This window comes from Salvelinus alpinus, chromosome 6 (assembly GCF_045679555.1).
Source record: "Salvelinus alpinus chromosome 6, SLU_Salpinus.1, whole genome shotgun sequence".
In the NCBI taxonomy this organism is placed as follows: domain Eukaryota; kingdom Metazoa; phylum Chordata; class Actinopteri; order Salmoniformes; family Salmonidae; genus Salvelinus; species Salvelinus alpinus.
The window spans coordinates 13,599,542-13,613,984 of record NC_092091.1 but is presented as its reverse complement, the minus strand read 5'-3'; the positions used below and the strand labels follow the sequence as shown (position 1 = coordinate 13,613,984).

General features: G+C 45.0%; 1 protein-coding gene across 3 annotated transcripts in view; it reads left to right on the top strand.

Moving 5' to 3' along the window:
• Positions 1 to 14,443, top strand: part of LOC139578188 (MOB kinase activator 2-like) — a 100,852-nt gene that overhangs the window by 43,228 nt on the left and 43,181 nt on the right. Inside the window, exon 1 of one of the 3 annotated variants that reach the window (XM_071405481.1) lies at positions 2,174 to 2,670. The exons of the other annotated variants lie outside the window; for them this stretch is intronic. Coding sequence (XP_071261582.1) covers positions 2,633 to 2,670 — 38 coding nt within the window. The 5' untranslated portion in view covers positions 2,174 to 2,632. Of the gene's footprint in view, positions 1 to 2,173; positions 2,671 to 14,443 lie in introns of those variants that run through there. 3 annotated transcript variants of the gene reach the window in all.

The following is a 14,443-nucleotide window of genomic DNA, read 5'->3' as shown; positions in this document are numbered from 1 at the left end:
ACCCACGCATGCTCTCAGTTTTAATTGTTGAAAATTAGTGTTGATGTAATGGCAGTTTCCTTCCATCTCCCCCTGGCACCCTTTACCCACTGGCCTTGTTATCAGCCACAGGCCCTTCCACTGCTCTCACACACACACGCACACACTGTATCACACAGACCTAGAGGAGAGAATGCTTCAGTTCGGCTAGCTGAACCAGTGTGCTCACATACTCCCTTAAAAGACCTTACCTTGAGAAAAGCTGTAATAGTACTGTTTGTCCATTTTGAGACGCCGTAGCCAGTATACACTTCCTCAAAATAGTCAGAGTTAATCTAAGATACCTCAAATCTGTCATTAATTTCAACGTTTTTTGTTTCTCGTTGAATGACAACATTTCATTTAAGAATCCCTACTAATGACCAATCCCCTCCCTCCTTCCTCAATCAAGGGGTGTGTGTGTGTGTGTCAGAGAGGGAGCGAGAGAGAGAAGGAAAGAGAACGGAAAGGTGGGTGTTTGGGCACATTGTATACCTCCTCAATCAGGTAGTGTGTTTGCGAGTGAAGGTAGGAGGTGTAATTCAAAGCGAGGCAGTAGCAGCAGAGGCCCTTGGTGACAGGCAGCTAGGGATGGAGAAAGGAGGGAGGGATATGACATCATTGGCTGTAAAAGTGCTTTGCTGTGCTACTGCGGCACCTATCCCCATCTTTCATCTGATACAGAACAGAACAGAGAGAGGAGGAAGAGGGGAACACAGAGGAGGGAAGGGTGGGGAAGTGTTGTGCATAAGGATGAGTTGTTTCTCGTTGAATGACAACAGGCACTTCATTGAAGCATCCCTACTGTGGAACAATCGCAGACGAGGGGCGTAGACTTCGGCTACTGACTTCGGCTTGACTCGAGAAAAAATGTGTGCGCTAACAGCCGGAAAAAACCTTACCGAAGTCCAAAATGAACCAAAATGTCACAACGTTGTCATAATCTATGCACAAACTGTTTCGGCTGGAAAGGCTTGCTTGGGTCGTGTTTGTCTGTCAGGAAGAGATTAGTGTCACCTTGTCGTTGGGCCTTTTTAACGAGTTGGTAACTAAATCACAACTCCAGGGCTACTTCTAAACCAATATGGCCTTATGAAGGTGAATCTCTGTCTCACTCTATACACACACACACACACACACACACACACACACACACACACACACTTTTCACACTCACCTAATGGGGCACTGCAGTTTGGAGGGAGAGGACAGGAGAGAGATGGAAAAAGTCAGAGAAATAATGAGAGAGTGAAAGAAGGAAAGGGTGAGCTAGAAGTGGATTGTCCTTCATATTGTATGCCTGTACTGACTGTCACAGAGCTCTTCAGTGATTGGCTGCAATCTTGGGGGGGTGTTCTAGCCACTCCTACTTTCTGCCTATGCATCAATGAGGGGATTAGATGAATCTAGCCCAGGTAGCACTGTTTTGCACCAGGTGAAAGTTAATTGCGTTCGTTTTGGAACCGGGCTGCCTTCCAGGTGTGAGTGAGGTGCCACGTTCAAAGCCCACGTCAACGTCGGCTCAAAGTGAAGTAATTTAGTTTGTGGAGTAATGAGTAGGATTCTGTGTTTTCACATGCAAAAGTGATCACTTTTGGTAATGCTCTATCTGCCTTCAATGAAAAGCTTGAAAATTGTAACATATTTTATGGAAAAGAGATGTTTGTTTCTGGACGATACACGTGCTGCCTTGTTGACAACATGACTGAGCAGCACAGATTACTGTTCCATTTGAGAAGGGCGCTCCTTCCTCACCGCTTTTGCCTGTTCACATCACGGGCCATGGACCAGAGCCAAGCATATTGTAATCCGCCCTATGTGGAAGAATGACAAGTGAACGTGTGTGTGTCCAAGTTGTTCTGGTCCCTCTGTTCTTTTGCTATTAGCTATTCTTTTGCAACACACCTGGCACCATCTCCCAGTTTCAACAGGCAGGCTTTGTTTGCAGGTTCTGTTTTTCACTACAGGCTATGGGCCAGCAAACAGAGGTGAATCACTCAATAACCAGCCAATCTCAAATCAGCCAATTTGTTTTGGGTGTGTGTGGTCAAGTGTGTTTACTCCTTGTTTGGGATATACAGATGGCAGAGATTTTTGCTAGAGCCCAGAGCCTTCCTGTGTCACTCTCTCTTACTCTGTCTCTCCCGCAGTCCGCCCTGTCCTACCCAGCAGTCAGCAGTTTGTTTATGCGAGTCTGTTTGCCAAGCTAATCTTCCCGCCTTTGAAGTGGGAGCCAGCCAGAGAAAGAGGGAGCGAGGGATGGAGAGGGAAGGAAAGAGGCAGACAGCAGTAGTTCTAGTGAGAAAGAGAGAGGAAGACACTTCGAATGGGCTCCAAGTTGCTGTAAGAGGTTGTCTGTAAGGTGCTGCGGACATTCATCAGTGGTGGCCTGTTTGCTGATTGGACCGCTAAGAGTGTATGTGTGTGTGTGTGAGGACGCAGTTTGTGAGCAGCCAGTTACTGCGGTGTGTGTGAGAGAGAGAAAACGGGAGGTGCTATGCTGGAGCTGTGTGTTCGGATAGAGCCCCCCCTTCACCTGTAGAAGGAGAGAGGAAAGAGTGAAAGACCTGGGTGGGATCCTCACAGACCTGCCACTGTCTCTAATACCAGCTGGATGGGGGTCCTGGTCTGCTGTGACTGCTTCTTCTATAGGTAATTAGCTACTCTTGCGCTGCTCACCCCTTTATCTCTATCTTGCGCTCACTTTCTGTATTGCTCTCCCTCTCTCTCGCTGTTTGTTATTCCTGGTTGTGTCGCTGTAACTTTTTGTTTTAATTTTGGTCTTGTCCTCCCTCTCCCTGCCCCTCTGTGGCTGAGACTGCTCTGTAGCTTTGTGTTTCTCTGATTCTGCGGTGTGGTTTGAAGGAGACGACGTAGCGGCACAGATTTGGCTTTAGTCAGACCGAGGAGAAGGGAGCAAGCTAGTTGTGGCAGAATGGTACAGAGCCAGAGCCATGTAGTGATTTAGCCTCCTTGAGTTAGGAGTCAAGGCTGGTTAGAGGAGGAATGGCACTGGGCCAGAGACTGAGGTATGCCCAGGTTTAAGGCTGGTTAGAGGATGAATGGCATGTAGCCAGCCCAACCTCCCGTCCACTGCCCTGCTGGCCGGTCGGATGGTCTCTGTCTGTTTGTTTGTACACACAGTCACTGTGTTCCTTCCCAAGACCTTTCTGTTTGGTACAGCAGAGCAGTGAGGTAGTCTGCTAGCTAGACTTTGACCTTCTCATACAGTTAAAGGGGTCCTAGTTGTGGGAGGGAAAAAGTTGTTTACTTAGCTAGCTTAGTTAGCATGGTTACTTGAGCCATGTTAGCTAGATTAGTAAGCATAGCATGGTTACCTGGGCCACGTTCAGTTTTGGACACAGATCTGGTATCAGCTCAGCTTCTCTAAATCACAACCTGAACCATTCGGGAGAAAACATACAACAGACCTTGTAGCAGCGTCTAGGAGCAACTTTACACTACTCCTGCCTGCTCTTGAGGGTTCAGAGAGTGTTGTTGACCTAGCATCATGCTACCAGATGAGTGAGTTAGATCTGGCAGACTGGGTGGAAGAGCCCCCCTCTTATATGTGGTTGTAGGACTCGCTTTAGCTGCACTACGGCTGTATATATAAACATCAGCTCATTATGGAGGGTTTAATGGTGAGGACCAAACTGTCGCAAACACATGCACACTATGGCTGAACGATATTGCCAAAATATTTTTTTGCATTTATGACAGTATTTGAGGTTTTTGAATAATAATAAAAGTTATAAATATACTTGACCCTAGGGATGGACCACATACATTCTAAGTGTTTTTAATCAAATCAAATGTATTTTGTCACATACACATGGTTAGCAGATGTTAATGCGAGTGTAGCGAAATGCTTGGGGCTTTGTCCATTCTGATTGTTGTATACTGTTCAATGAAACTTAAACCAAAAGATGGAATAAAGTGGGCACTTTGAATATAGTGTTTGACATGACAACGAATGAAAAATTCAGGGAGGGGTTATTGTGGCAAGGTAGGAACCAAAGTTTTGGTCAATGTTTCCCAGTGGACCCTAATTAATGTTTCATTACATGATTTATCTTACTGTAGCTATGATGTAGCTAAAATATTAATGTTTTGCTTATTCCACTTTGATTTAAAATCTACCGTTGCACAAACATGCTGATATAGGTCTAAACCAGCACTTATCAGGCTGTATTAGCTAGCTAGCCACGTTTGCTCGAAGTACATTTAGCTAGCTGGCAAGCCGGTTATTAACTAACGATTAGCATTAGCGGCTAAAACTATTTATTTTAGCCACAACTTGCTAAGAAAAGGAAAAACTAGCAGTTTGCAAACAGGAATTCTATAACGCTCATAGATTTATATTTCATCGTTGTCACCAAAACCTGCAGCATTGACCATGCAGATTGTCACTACAGATGGATGTTGTGACTCGTGGTTGCACAACAACTGAGTGTCGGGGCTTGGTGCGTGTGGAAAGAGAGTGGGAGACAGAGGACAGAAGTAGAACACGGAGTAAACTATAAAAAAAAACGTAAATTATTTCACACGGCAGAGTGGGTAACACATTTAACAAACCAAACATTGAAATGCCGTTATACAAGGTAAAGTCAAAACCCAACCCGGTCAGTGCATCAGTATCGGTATATAGTCAAGTACGGTATACCGCCTAGACCTAACACACTGACACTTGTGAACCTGAATCGGATTCGACCATCAGACCCTCTCTGTGCCATTCAGAACTCTGTTTACATTTGCTCCCTCCACCTAGCTAGCGTGAAGAACAGCCTGCCCTTTGTGTTTCTGTTCACATGTGTGTCCAAACACATGACTGTGTGTGCGTACGTCTATAGGTAAAACACACAGGAGCTTTGTGAAAGCACGGCCCAGTTCCAGAAACTGTAGTTTTTCTTTACAGGGCAATTATCACTAGTCCTGAGGTGGGACTTGGCTCCTGCGCTGGCGCCTAATTGGGTGACCGATCAGTACTATTTCTGGCACTACTTCCTGTCTACCTTGGCACCTCTGTCAGCCAATCAGGGGGTTTGGTGTTGTCGTCGGTTTGATTGATGAGTGTTGGTTTTGGAAACACCCACATGGACAAGGTCCTTGTTGACTTCAGCCACAGTCCAATCCCAACTCTCGGACAGAAATAGCTGAAAACTAAAGTAGCATTGTGTGCTCTGCTTTCTGCTCTGACCACAAAAGTTTCACTCTGTCTTACATTTTCATCCTGCGTCATGATGATTTTCCTGCTTGTTTGAACCGTGTGTTGTAGGTCCTGTGGTTTGCCCCTCTCTCTCTCACACAGATTAGCTTCCTGTCAGTCTGGGTTTAAAACAGGTGCTCGCCAGATGATCACTGTAAGGGTGAGACAGAGAGGATAGATTGAGAAGGGATATGTCATAAGCAGCAAGTAAACTGAAGCATGTTTTTGCTGTATTGGACAGACACGGCTCCACGGAGAAGAGTAGTCAGATTCTATTTTAACCTTCGCCTTGGCTGTAGGTCTGTGTGATGGTAGATGTCCTGTTTGACCTAAACACACACACACACTCATTAACCTGGGCCCTCCTCACATGACTGATATAACACTGGATCAGTGTGATTGGAGGGCAGGCTAACCTAATACAGAGGAAACGGTACAATTCAATTATCCCTCAGCCCTATACACCACGGTTCATTCATATGTAGGCCTATCTGTATCTGACACCTACCCGGTTTGGAGCTTAGCCCAGCGGTTCCTCTGTCTGTTTTCTCCTAAGACTTGAGCTGTGTGTGTGTGTTATCCAGCTGGAGGTCAAGAGCAGGACAGTCATTAGGGGGGGGGGGGGGGGGTCGATAGTTACATATCCCAATATCATTATTTAGTCATTTTTAAAGCCAACATGTTTAAAGAACTTTTTCTTCATGCTCTGTCTCTCTGGAGCAGATGTATAGTGAGCAATATGTTTGCAACATAAAATCGCAATGACATCCCAGTATCGAATCGCAATGACATCCCAGTATCGAATCGCAATGACATCCCAGGTTCGATACGAAATACATGAAGAACTGTGAACATTGCAATACATATTATATCTGCTCCTAAGTATCATAATAATATGGTATCGTGAAGTCCCTGGCAATTTCCAGACCTAACAGTCATCTCCTCTCTAAGGTTGTAGAGAGGGGGAGAGGCAGACTGTAATAAAACATGAGATAAAGATGCAATGAATGCTGTTTTATAAGATGTTTTCGCTTCTCAGGATTTGGGTGTCTGTGTTTTTGGGGGCGATGCGGAAATGTGGTGTTGTCCTGTCACTGTGTTGATGCCGCAGAGGGTGACTAGTGACTACAGCTCGGAACATTCAGGACCTGAGGCGCTAGACACCAGAACAATGGTCCCTGAGAGGGTGGGTGGGTGGGTATGTGTTTGTGCCATGTGGCTGTCATTAGGCAGGTAGCCTTGTGGTTTGAGCATTGGGCCAGTAAGTGAAATGTTGCTGAATCGAATCCCGAGCTGACAAGGTAAAGATCTGTCGTTCTGCCCCTGAACAAGGCAGTTAACCCACTGTTCGTCGGTAGGCCGTCATTGTAAATAAGAATTTGTTCTTAACTGACTTGCCTAGTTAAATAAAGGTTAAATATTATTAGATATTTGAAATCTTTGGCAGGCCTGGCCCATTCTACAGTGCTGAGACTGGGAGCTCAACAAGGGCTGTGTTTTCCTAAACCAGTGTTTCCCAACCCTGGTCCTCCAGTACCCCCAACAATACACCTGTTTCATTATAGCCCTGGACAAACCAAGCCTCAATGAGCTGAATGAGATGTGTGATTAGTTGACAAGTTGAATCAGGTGTGCTTGTCCAGGGTTACAGTAAAAATGTGTGTTGTTGTGTGTACACTGGCCTAAACCACCTCACTCCTCCATACTGCATATCTCCTGGCCCAAAACCCTGTCTGTCACTCAAATAGAGCTCAATTGGACTTTGCTTGGCAAGCCTCAACACAAGTGAAAATGTTTATTTATTTTTGCTAACTTGTATATAAGTGTTTGAAAAAGTCCACCGTTAGGCTGAATAATGGCATGGTTATTTTCCTATAATTGCTGATGGGAGACTGACTGCACCATAGGCTTTAATGGACCATGATGCACAGACACACCCACCCTGTCTGTCTGGCCAAGGGCCTGGGGTGTGGGTTGGGGACCGTGCAGCAGACTGGAGAAGGTTCTAGTCTCTGTACCTCAACCTGTTGCAGAAGGAATGGAAGGCAGAATACAGGAGTGGAGGAAGGGACCAGGACTCTGCTTCAATTGTCAACCATTTCCTCCTTCCCTTCCTGTTGAGTCAAGATTGCAGAGCGACCTCCATGGGAGAATCTCAATTGCATTTCCTTGATTCCTCGTGTCCTCTTTTCTTACCACCTCCTCAAAACCATTGGACAATGAGGTCAGAGGGGAAGGCAATGGGTTTTGAGAAGGAGGTAAGAATCAAGAAAATCTATTGAGATTCGCCCCACGTGAAGCACCATAAACTCTCTGGTCTCAGTCTGACGTGTTGTAAGTAGAGGTCGACCGATTATTATTTTTCAACACCGATACCGATTATTGGAGAACCAAAAAAGCCGACAACGATTAATCGACCGATTTAATAAATAAATGTATTTAAAATTAAAATATATATTTTTTTAAATATATATTTTTTAAATTTTTATTTGTAATAATGACAATTACAACAATACTGAATGAACACTTATTGTAACTTAATGTAATACATCAATAAAATCAATTTAGCCTCAAATAAATGATGAAACATGTTCAATTTGGTTTAAATAATGCAAAAACAAAGTGTTGGAGAAGAAAGTAAAAGTACAATATGTGCCATGTAAAAAAGCTAACATTTAAGTTCCTTGCTCAGAACATGAGAACATATGAAAGCTGGTGGTTCCTTTTAACATGAGTCTTCAATATTCCCAGGTAAGAAGTTTTAGGTTGTAGTTATTATAGGAATTATAGGACTATTTCTCTCTCTACCATTTGTATTTCATATACCTTTGACTATTGGATGTTCTTATAGGCACTTTAGTATTGCCAGTGTAACAGTATAGCTTCCATCCCTCTCCTCGCCCCTACCTGGGCTCGAACCAGGAACACATCGACAACAGCCACCCTCGAAGCATCGTTACCCATCGCTCCACAAAAGCCGCGGCCCTTGCAGAGCAAGGGGAACAACTACTCCAAGTCTCAGAGCGAGTGACGTAACCGATTGAAACGCTATTAGCGCGCACCCCGCTAACTAGCTAGCCATTTCACATCGGTTACACCAGCCTAATCTCGGGAGTTGATAGGCTTGAAGTCATAAACAGCTCAATGCTTGAAGCACAGGGAAGAGCTGCTGGTAAAACACACAAAAGGGCTGTTTGAATGAATGCTTACGAGCCTGCTGGTGCCTACCATCGCTCAGTCAGACTGCTCTATCAAATCATAGACTTAATTATAACATAATAACACACAGAAATACGAGCCTTTGGTCATTAATATGGTCGAATCCGGAAACTATCATTTCGAAAAAACTAAACGTTTATTCTTTCAGTGAAATACGGAACAGTTCTGTATTTTATCTAACTGGTGGCATCCCTAAGTCTAAATATTGCTGTTACATTGTACAACCTTCAATGTTCTGTCATAATTATGTACAATTCTGGCAAATTAATTACGGTCTTTGTTAGGAATAAATGGACTTCACAAAGTTCGTAACGAGCCAGGCGGCCCAAACTGCTGCACGGAACGCAAGAGAAGTGACACAATTTCCCTAATTATAAGAAATTCATGTTAGCAGGCAATATTAACTAAATATGCAGGTTTAAAAATATATACTTGTGTATTGATTTTAAAGAAAGGCATTGATGTTTAGTGCAACGACAGTGTTAAATCATCACCCGTTTGGTGAAGTAGGCTGTGATTCGATGAGAAATTAACAGGCACCGCATCGATTATATGCAACGCAGGACACGCTAGATAAACTAGTAATATCATCAACCATGTGTATTTAACTAGTGATTATGTGAAGATTGATTGTTTTTTATAAGTTCAATGCTAGCTAGCAACTTACCTTGGCTTCTTGCTGCCCTCGCGTAACAGGTAGTCAGCCTGCCACGCAGGCTCCTTGTGGAGTGCAATGTAAGGCAGGTGGTTAGTGCGTTGGAATAGTAACCGGAAGGTTGCAAAAACGAATCCCCGAGCTGACAAGGTAAAAATCTGTCGTTCTGTCCCTGAACAAGGCAGTTAACCCAACGTTCCTAGGCCGTCATTGAAAATAAGAATGTGTTTCTTAACTGACTTGCCTAGTTAAAAAAATATGTAATAATTAAAATCGGCCAAATTGGTGTCCAAAAATACCGATTTCCGATTGTTATGAAATCGGCCCTCATTAATCGGCCATTCCGATTAATCGGTCGACCTCTAGTTGTAAGCCACATGCAAGCATTCCACTGGATTTGCCCAGTCCTACTGGTCAGTTCAGATAAGGAGACTGACCGACCGACAGACTCCCTGTCCTGCTCTGCTTTCACCTGGACTTAGCAGTCTGCACTAGACTGTAATGCACAGCTAAGTATGTGTGGTGAGTGTGTGTGTGCACAGCCCTACCTGGGTCTGGCCAGAGGTGACTGGGACCAGAAATCGGCCCTGTCATTTTTAACACACCGGACCCTTTATTTAGATTTTTTTGGAGGGCCCCTTCACTGGCCATTTTTTGTTGTTGCTTAATGTCCACATTATTAGCCAGATAATGATAACTTTGCACACAAAAAAACCCTGAGTTACACAGGCCCCTGGGCTAAAAGTGGACCAGCCCACCTAGCATTTGCCAGAAATGCCAGATGGCCAGTCTGCCTTTGGAGAGAGAAGAGACGGCTTTGCTGTAACCTTACCTCCACATTTAGATCTGCACCGTCAGCGTGCGCGCACACACACACACACACTCTCTCCATGAAAACTTGGCCTTTTTGTGGCTGGCTAATGCTGCTGGATGATTCAATGTCATCCTCTCACATCTCTTCTGGCTCCTGCAGTGGGATGAGATTAAGGGTAGTAGACCCTATGAGTAAGGGTTAGGGGCAGAAACCATAGCTGTGTGCCCCTCCTGAGGGACTCTGGGAACTTAAGGGACACAGGAAATGCCTGGGCGTATCACTTCCTGTTTATGGAGTTTGACGCAAGTGGGGGAGAGTGGGGTGGGTGATAGGTAGGCAGGCAAGTCCTTAAAATGCCTCAATACACAATGTTCTGCACCTATGATTTCTCTCTCTCTCTTGCTTACTCACTCTCTCGTTCTCGCACTCTCTCATGCTCTCATTTTCACCTCATACCCTCACACTTTCCAGACTGCTTTCTTTCTATCCACACACTTTCTCTCTCTCTCTCCCTCTCCACACACACACACACACCCCTGCCTGCATCGCTGTGTAATTGGCTGGGTACTGCAGTGCGCTTGGCAGCTGTGCCCCTCATTTGTTTCAATTATCAGCCATCTGAAATGGCGCAGCTACCAAGGATGGAGGGAAGGAAAAGTTTGAGGCACAGGAAGCACACTCTTGCACATACAGACAGTATCGTCATGTCTTCCACCTTCACAGAACAGTGGTTCACTTCTACTTCCTCTCTGAGATATGATTATGATTCTTATGAGTCACACACACTGACTGTTTAGGCTAACCTGAGAGGAGGTGGACTGACACAAGGGGAGGAGGGATGGGGCAGAGATTTTGCTGATGACAGCAATGTTCCCGAGGTAACATTCCGATCTGTTATTTACTCACGTTATTATAGACGCAGACCTATAATCTAAAATGCTTTCCTACTATTTTATTGCTAAGCTGGTGGTCAGGGAAGAAAGGAGAGAATAAAAGGTGTCTTTTCAAGACCAACAGCACTGTACCTATGTAGGTCTCTTCATCACAAACCCATGGGACCCAAAGCAGTGCCATAGAAACCTAATGAGCTCAATCATTAAATTGGAGCTCATATCCCCTGCCTCCCCAGGAGTCAGCCAGGTGCTGCCAACCAGCCAGCCAATCACAGGCTTGTTTACACCTGGGCGGCTGGATGAGGTCATTGATGTTCCCCCGCCCCCCTGGGTGTTCTATGCCTAGCAGCTGATCTCATCGGTTCATAAAAAGGATGAGCTCATATTATCGCTTTGAGGTAGACGACGTACCCCTTTGATTGGTCTACACCTGAGAAACCTAGAGCTTGCCATTTGTCAGTGTCTATTGCTATGTAGGGAGCATAGACGTCAGCCACTGCTTCCTCCCTTCACCTCACAGAAGGTACTTATTGATTTGACCTATCACCCCTCCGTTATTCCTCTTTATTTCCCCATTCGAACACGAATGGGAGCCTCTTCCTCCCTCACTCATTACGACACGATCTGGGTGTGAAAGTCAGAGAGAAAGAAGCAGGAACATGTGGTTGTACTATTGTTTTTCTGTGTTCTCGATGTTGACCTGCCTGTTTGTGATTTTTGTTGAGTGTTTGTGTGTCTTCAGTCTGGCAGAGGGAAGGAGGGGAGTGTGTGGTGTTTGCCATTGTGAGATGGGCAGGGTGTCTCTGGTCTCTCTGCCATCCTAACGGTGCCCTCCAGGAAGAAAACGTGCAGCTTGGTCCTGGAATCCATCATAACATTCTCCTCTCTGTCTAAACAATCTATCACCATAACACTGTTACAATATGTTATGTATAGGGCCCTCAGCTTTCCCTGGTCTGTTTACATTGTGAAGGAACAAGAAAATACTCAGGGCCCTAGTTAAGTTCTTGCACCACAAGCCATCTGTCACATTTCAGTAATTGAGAGGTTTGTTCAACTGGTTAGTGAGTTGAGTGTGATTTTCCCTGACAGACAGGCATGTACTGCAGTACATTGAGTCATATTAATCCCTCATGGCTAATGGACAGAAATCTCATTAGCACTGGTATGACATTCTTTTGAAAGAAGTTTTGTTCATAAGTTGAACAATAGATTTTGACATCCCTGTGTTGGTAGCAGGTTAGCTGTTTTGCTAGTTGTAGCAGGCTAGTAGATATTGTTGCTGTGCTAGTTGTAGCAGGCTAGTAGCTCTTGTTGCTGTGCTAGTTGTAGCAGGCTAGTAGCTCTTGTTGTTGTGCTTGTTGTAGCAGGCTAGTAGCTCTTGCTGCTGTGCTAGTTGTAGCAGGCTAGTAGCTCTTGTTGCTGTGCTAGTTGTAGCAGGCTAGTAGCTCTTGCTGCTGTGCTAGTTGTAGCAGGCTAGTAGCTCTTGTTGCTGTGCTAGTTGTAGCAGGCTAGTAGCTCTTGTTGCTGTGCTAGTTGTAGCAGGCTAGTAGCTCTTGCTGCTGTGCTAGTTGTAGCAGGCTAGTAGCTCTTGTTGCTGTGCTAGTTGTAGCAGGCTAGTAGCTCTTGTTGCTGTGCTAGTTGTAGCAGGCTAGTAGCTCTTGTTGCTGTGCTAGTTGTAGCAGGCTAGTAGCTATTGTTGTCGTGCTAGTTGTAGCAGGCTAGTAGCTCTTGTTGCTGTGCTAGTTGTAGCAGGCTAGTAGTTCTTGTTGCTGTGCTAGTTGTAGCAGGCTAGTAGCTCTTGTTGCTGTGCTAGTTGTAGCAGGCTAGTAGCTCTTGTTGTTGTGCTTGTTGTAGCAGGCTAGTAGCTCTTGTTGCTGTGCTAGTTGTAGCAGGCTAGTAGCTCTTGTTGCTGTGCTAGTTGTAGCAGGCTAGTAGCTCTTGTTGCTGTGCTAGTTGTAGCAGGCTAGTAGCTCTTGTTGCTGTGCTAGTTGTAGCAGGCTAGTAGCTCTTGTTGTGCTTGTTGTAGCAGGCTAGTAGCTCTTGTTGTTGTGCTTGTTGTAGCAGGCTAGTAGCTCTTGTTGCTGTGCTAGTTGTAGGAGGCTAGTAGCTCTTGTTGCTGTGCTTGTTGTAGCAGGCTAGTAGCTCTTGTTGCTGTGCTAGTTGTAGCAGGCTAGTAGCTCTTGTTGCTGTGCTAGTTGTAGCAGGCTAGTAGCTCTTGTTGCTGTGCTAGTTGTAGCAGGCTAGTAGCTCTTGTTGCTGTGCTAGTTGTAGCAGGCTAGTAGCTCTTGTTGCTGTGCTAGTTGTAGCAGGCTAGTAGCTCTTGTTGCTGTGCTAGTTGTAGCAGGCTAGTAGATATTGTTGCTGTGCTAGTTGTAGCAGGCTAGTAGTTCTTGTTGCTGTGCTAGTTGTAGCAGGCTAGTAGCTCTTGTTGTGCTTGTTGTAGCAGGCTAGTAGCTCTTGTTGCTGTGCTAGTTGTAGCAGGCTAGTAGATATTGTTGCTGTGCTAGTTGTAGCAGGCTAGTAGCTCTTGTTGCTGTGCTAGTTGTAGCAGGCTAGTAGCTCTTGTTGCTGTGCTAGTTGTAGCAGGCTAGTAGCTCTTGTTGCTGTGCTAGTTGTAGCAGGCTAGTAGCTCTTGTTGCTGTGCTAGTTGTAGCAGGCTAGTAGCTCTTGCTGCTGTGCTAGTTGTAGCAGGCTAGTAGCTCTTGTTGCTGTGCTAGTTGTAGCAGGCTAGTAGCTCTTGTTGCTGTGCTAGTTGTAGCAGGCTAGTAGCTCTTGTTGCTGTGCTAGTTGTAGCAGGCTAGTAGCTAAATGTTGTTGTGTTAGTAATAGCAGATGAAGGGTAATGTTTGCATCATGTTTCTCTCCCCTGGCTGCTGTAGTGTCTCAGGGGAGAGCTAAAGCTTCTCTCTGTTCACAATAGTGTCAATATAAAAGCTATACAGGGTATCTAAACCATGTTGCACACTTGATTAATGCATTGATTCACAAATGTGTGGATATTTTTAAAGCCTTTCATTTTCAAATTTGGCTACTGGTATTAAGGTCATTATTGCAGGGACATGTGGTGTGGGAGAGCAGTTCTTTACACTACCATTCAGAGGGGGGGTTGTGGTGTAGATGTCTCTTGGCGGTACTGTGGGAGACATCTCTGAAAGAGGGATTTGAATTTAGATCTGTCTCTTTACACTACACAAGTGTCTCTGCTGCACCTAGTTTGTGTCAGCAAAGTAGTGCATGTAAAGAGTGCCTATAGCTCGGAGAATATGTACCCATGCATGCAGCAAACAGACACACACACTGTTATATGCTGTTTTGTCGAGTCTGAAGGAAGGTAGTATATTTGATGAGCTTTACTTCTTCGTACAGACCGATCTTGAGGTTCCTATTGGGCAGTTTTTCAGCTGGCCTTGCATTCTCTTCTGACTTTTCCTGTCTGAACAAGCAGTTGTTGTTTTGAAGATGAGCACACACATCTCTCCTAACTAATGGCGCGTGTGTTTGTCCGTTAATTCTCTCCAGGCAGTGATGATCAGCGTCATGCTCGTCAAGTAGTGTTAGATGTCTCTTTATTAGTCTGACTGACACCTAACGCAACGTCCTCCTGACTTCAGAGTGTGGAAAGGCTCTTTGAT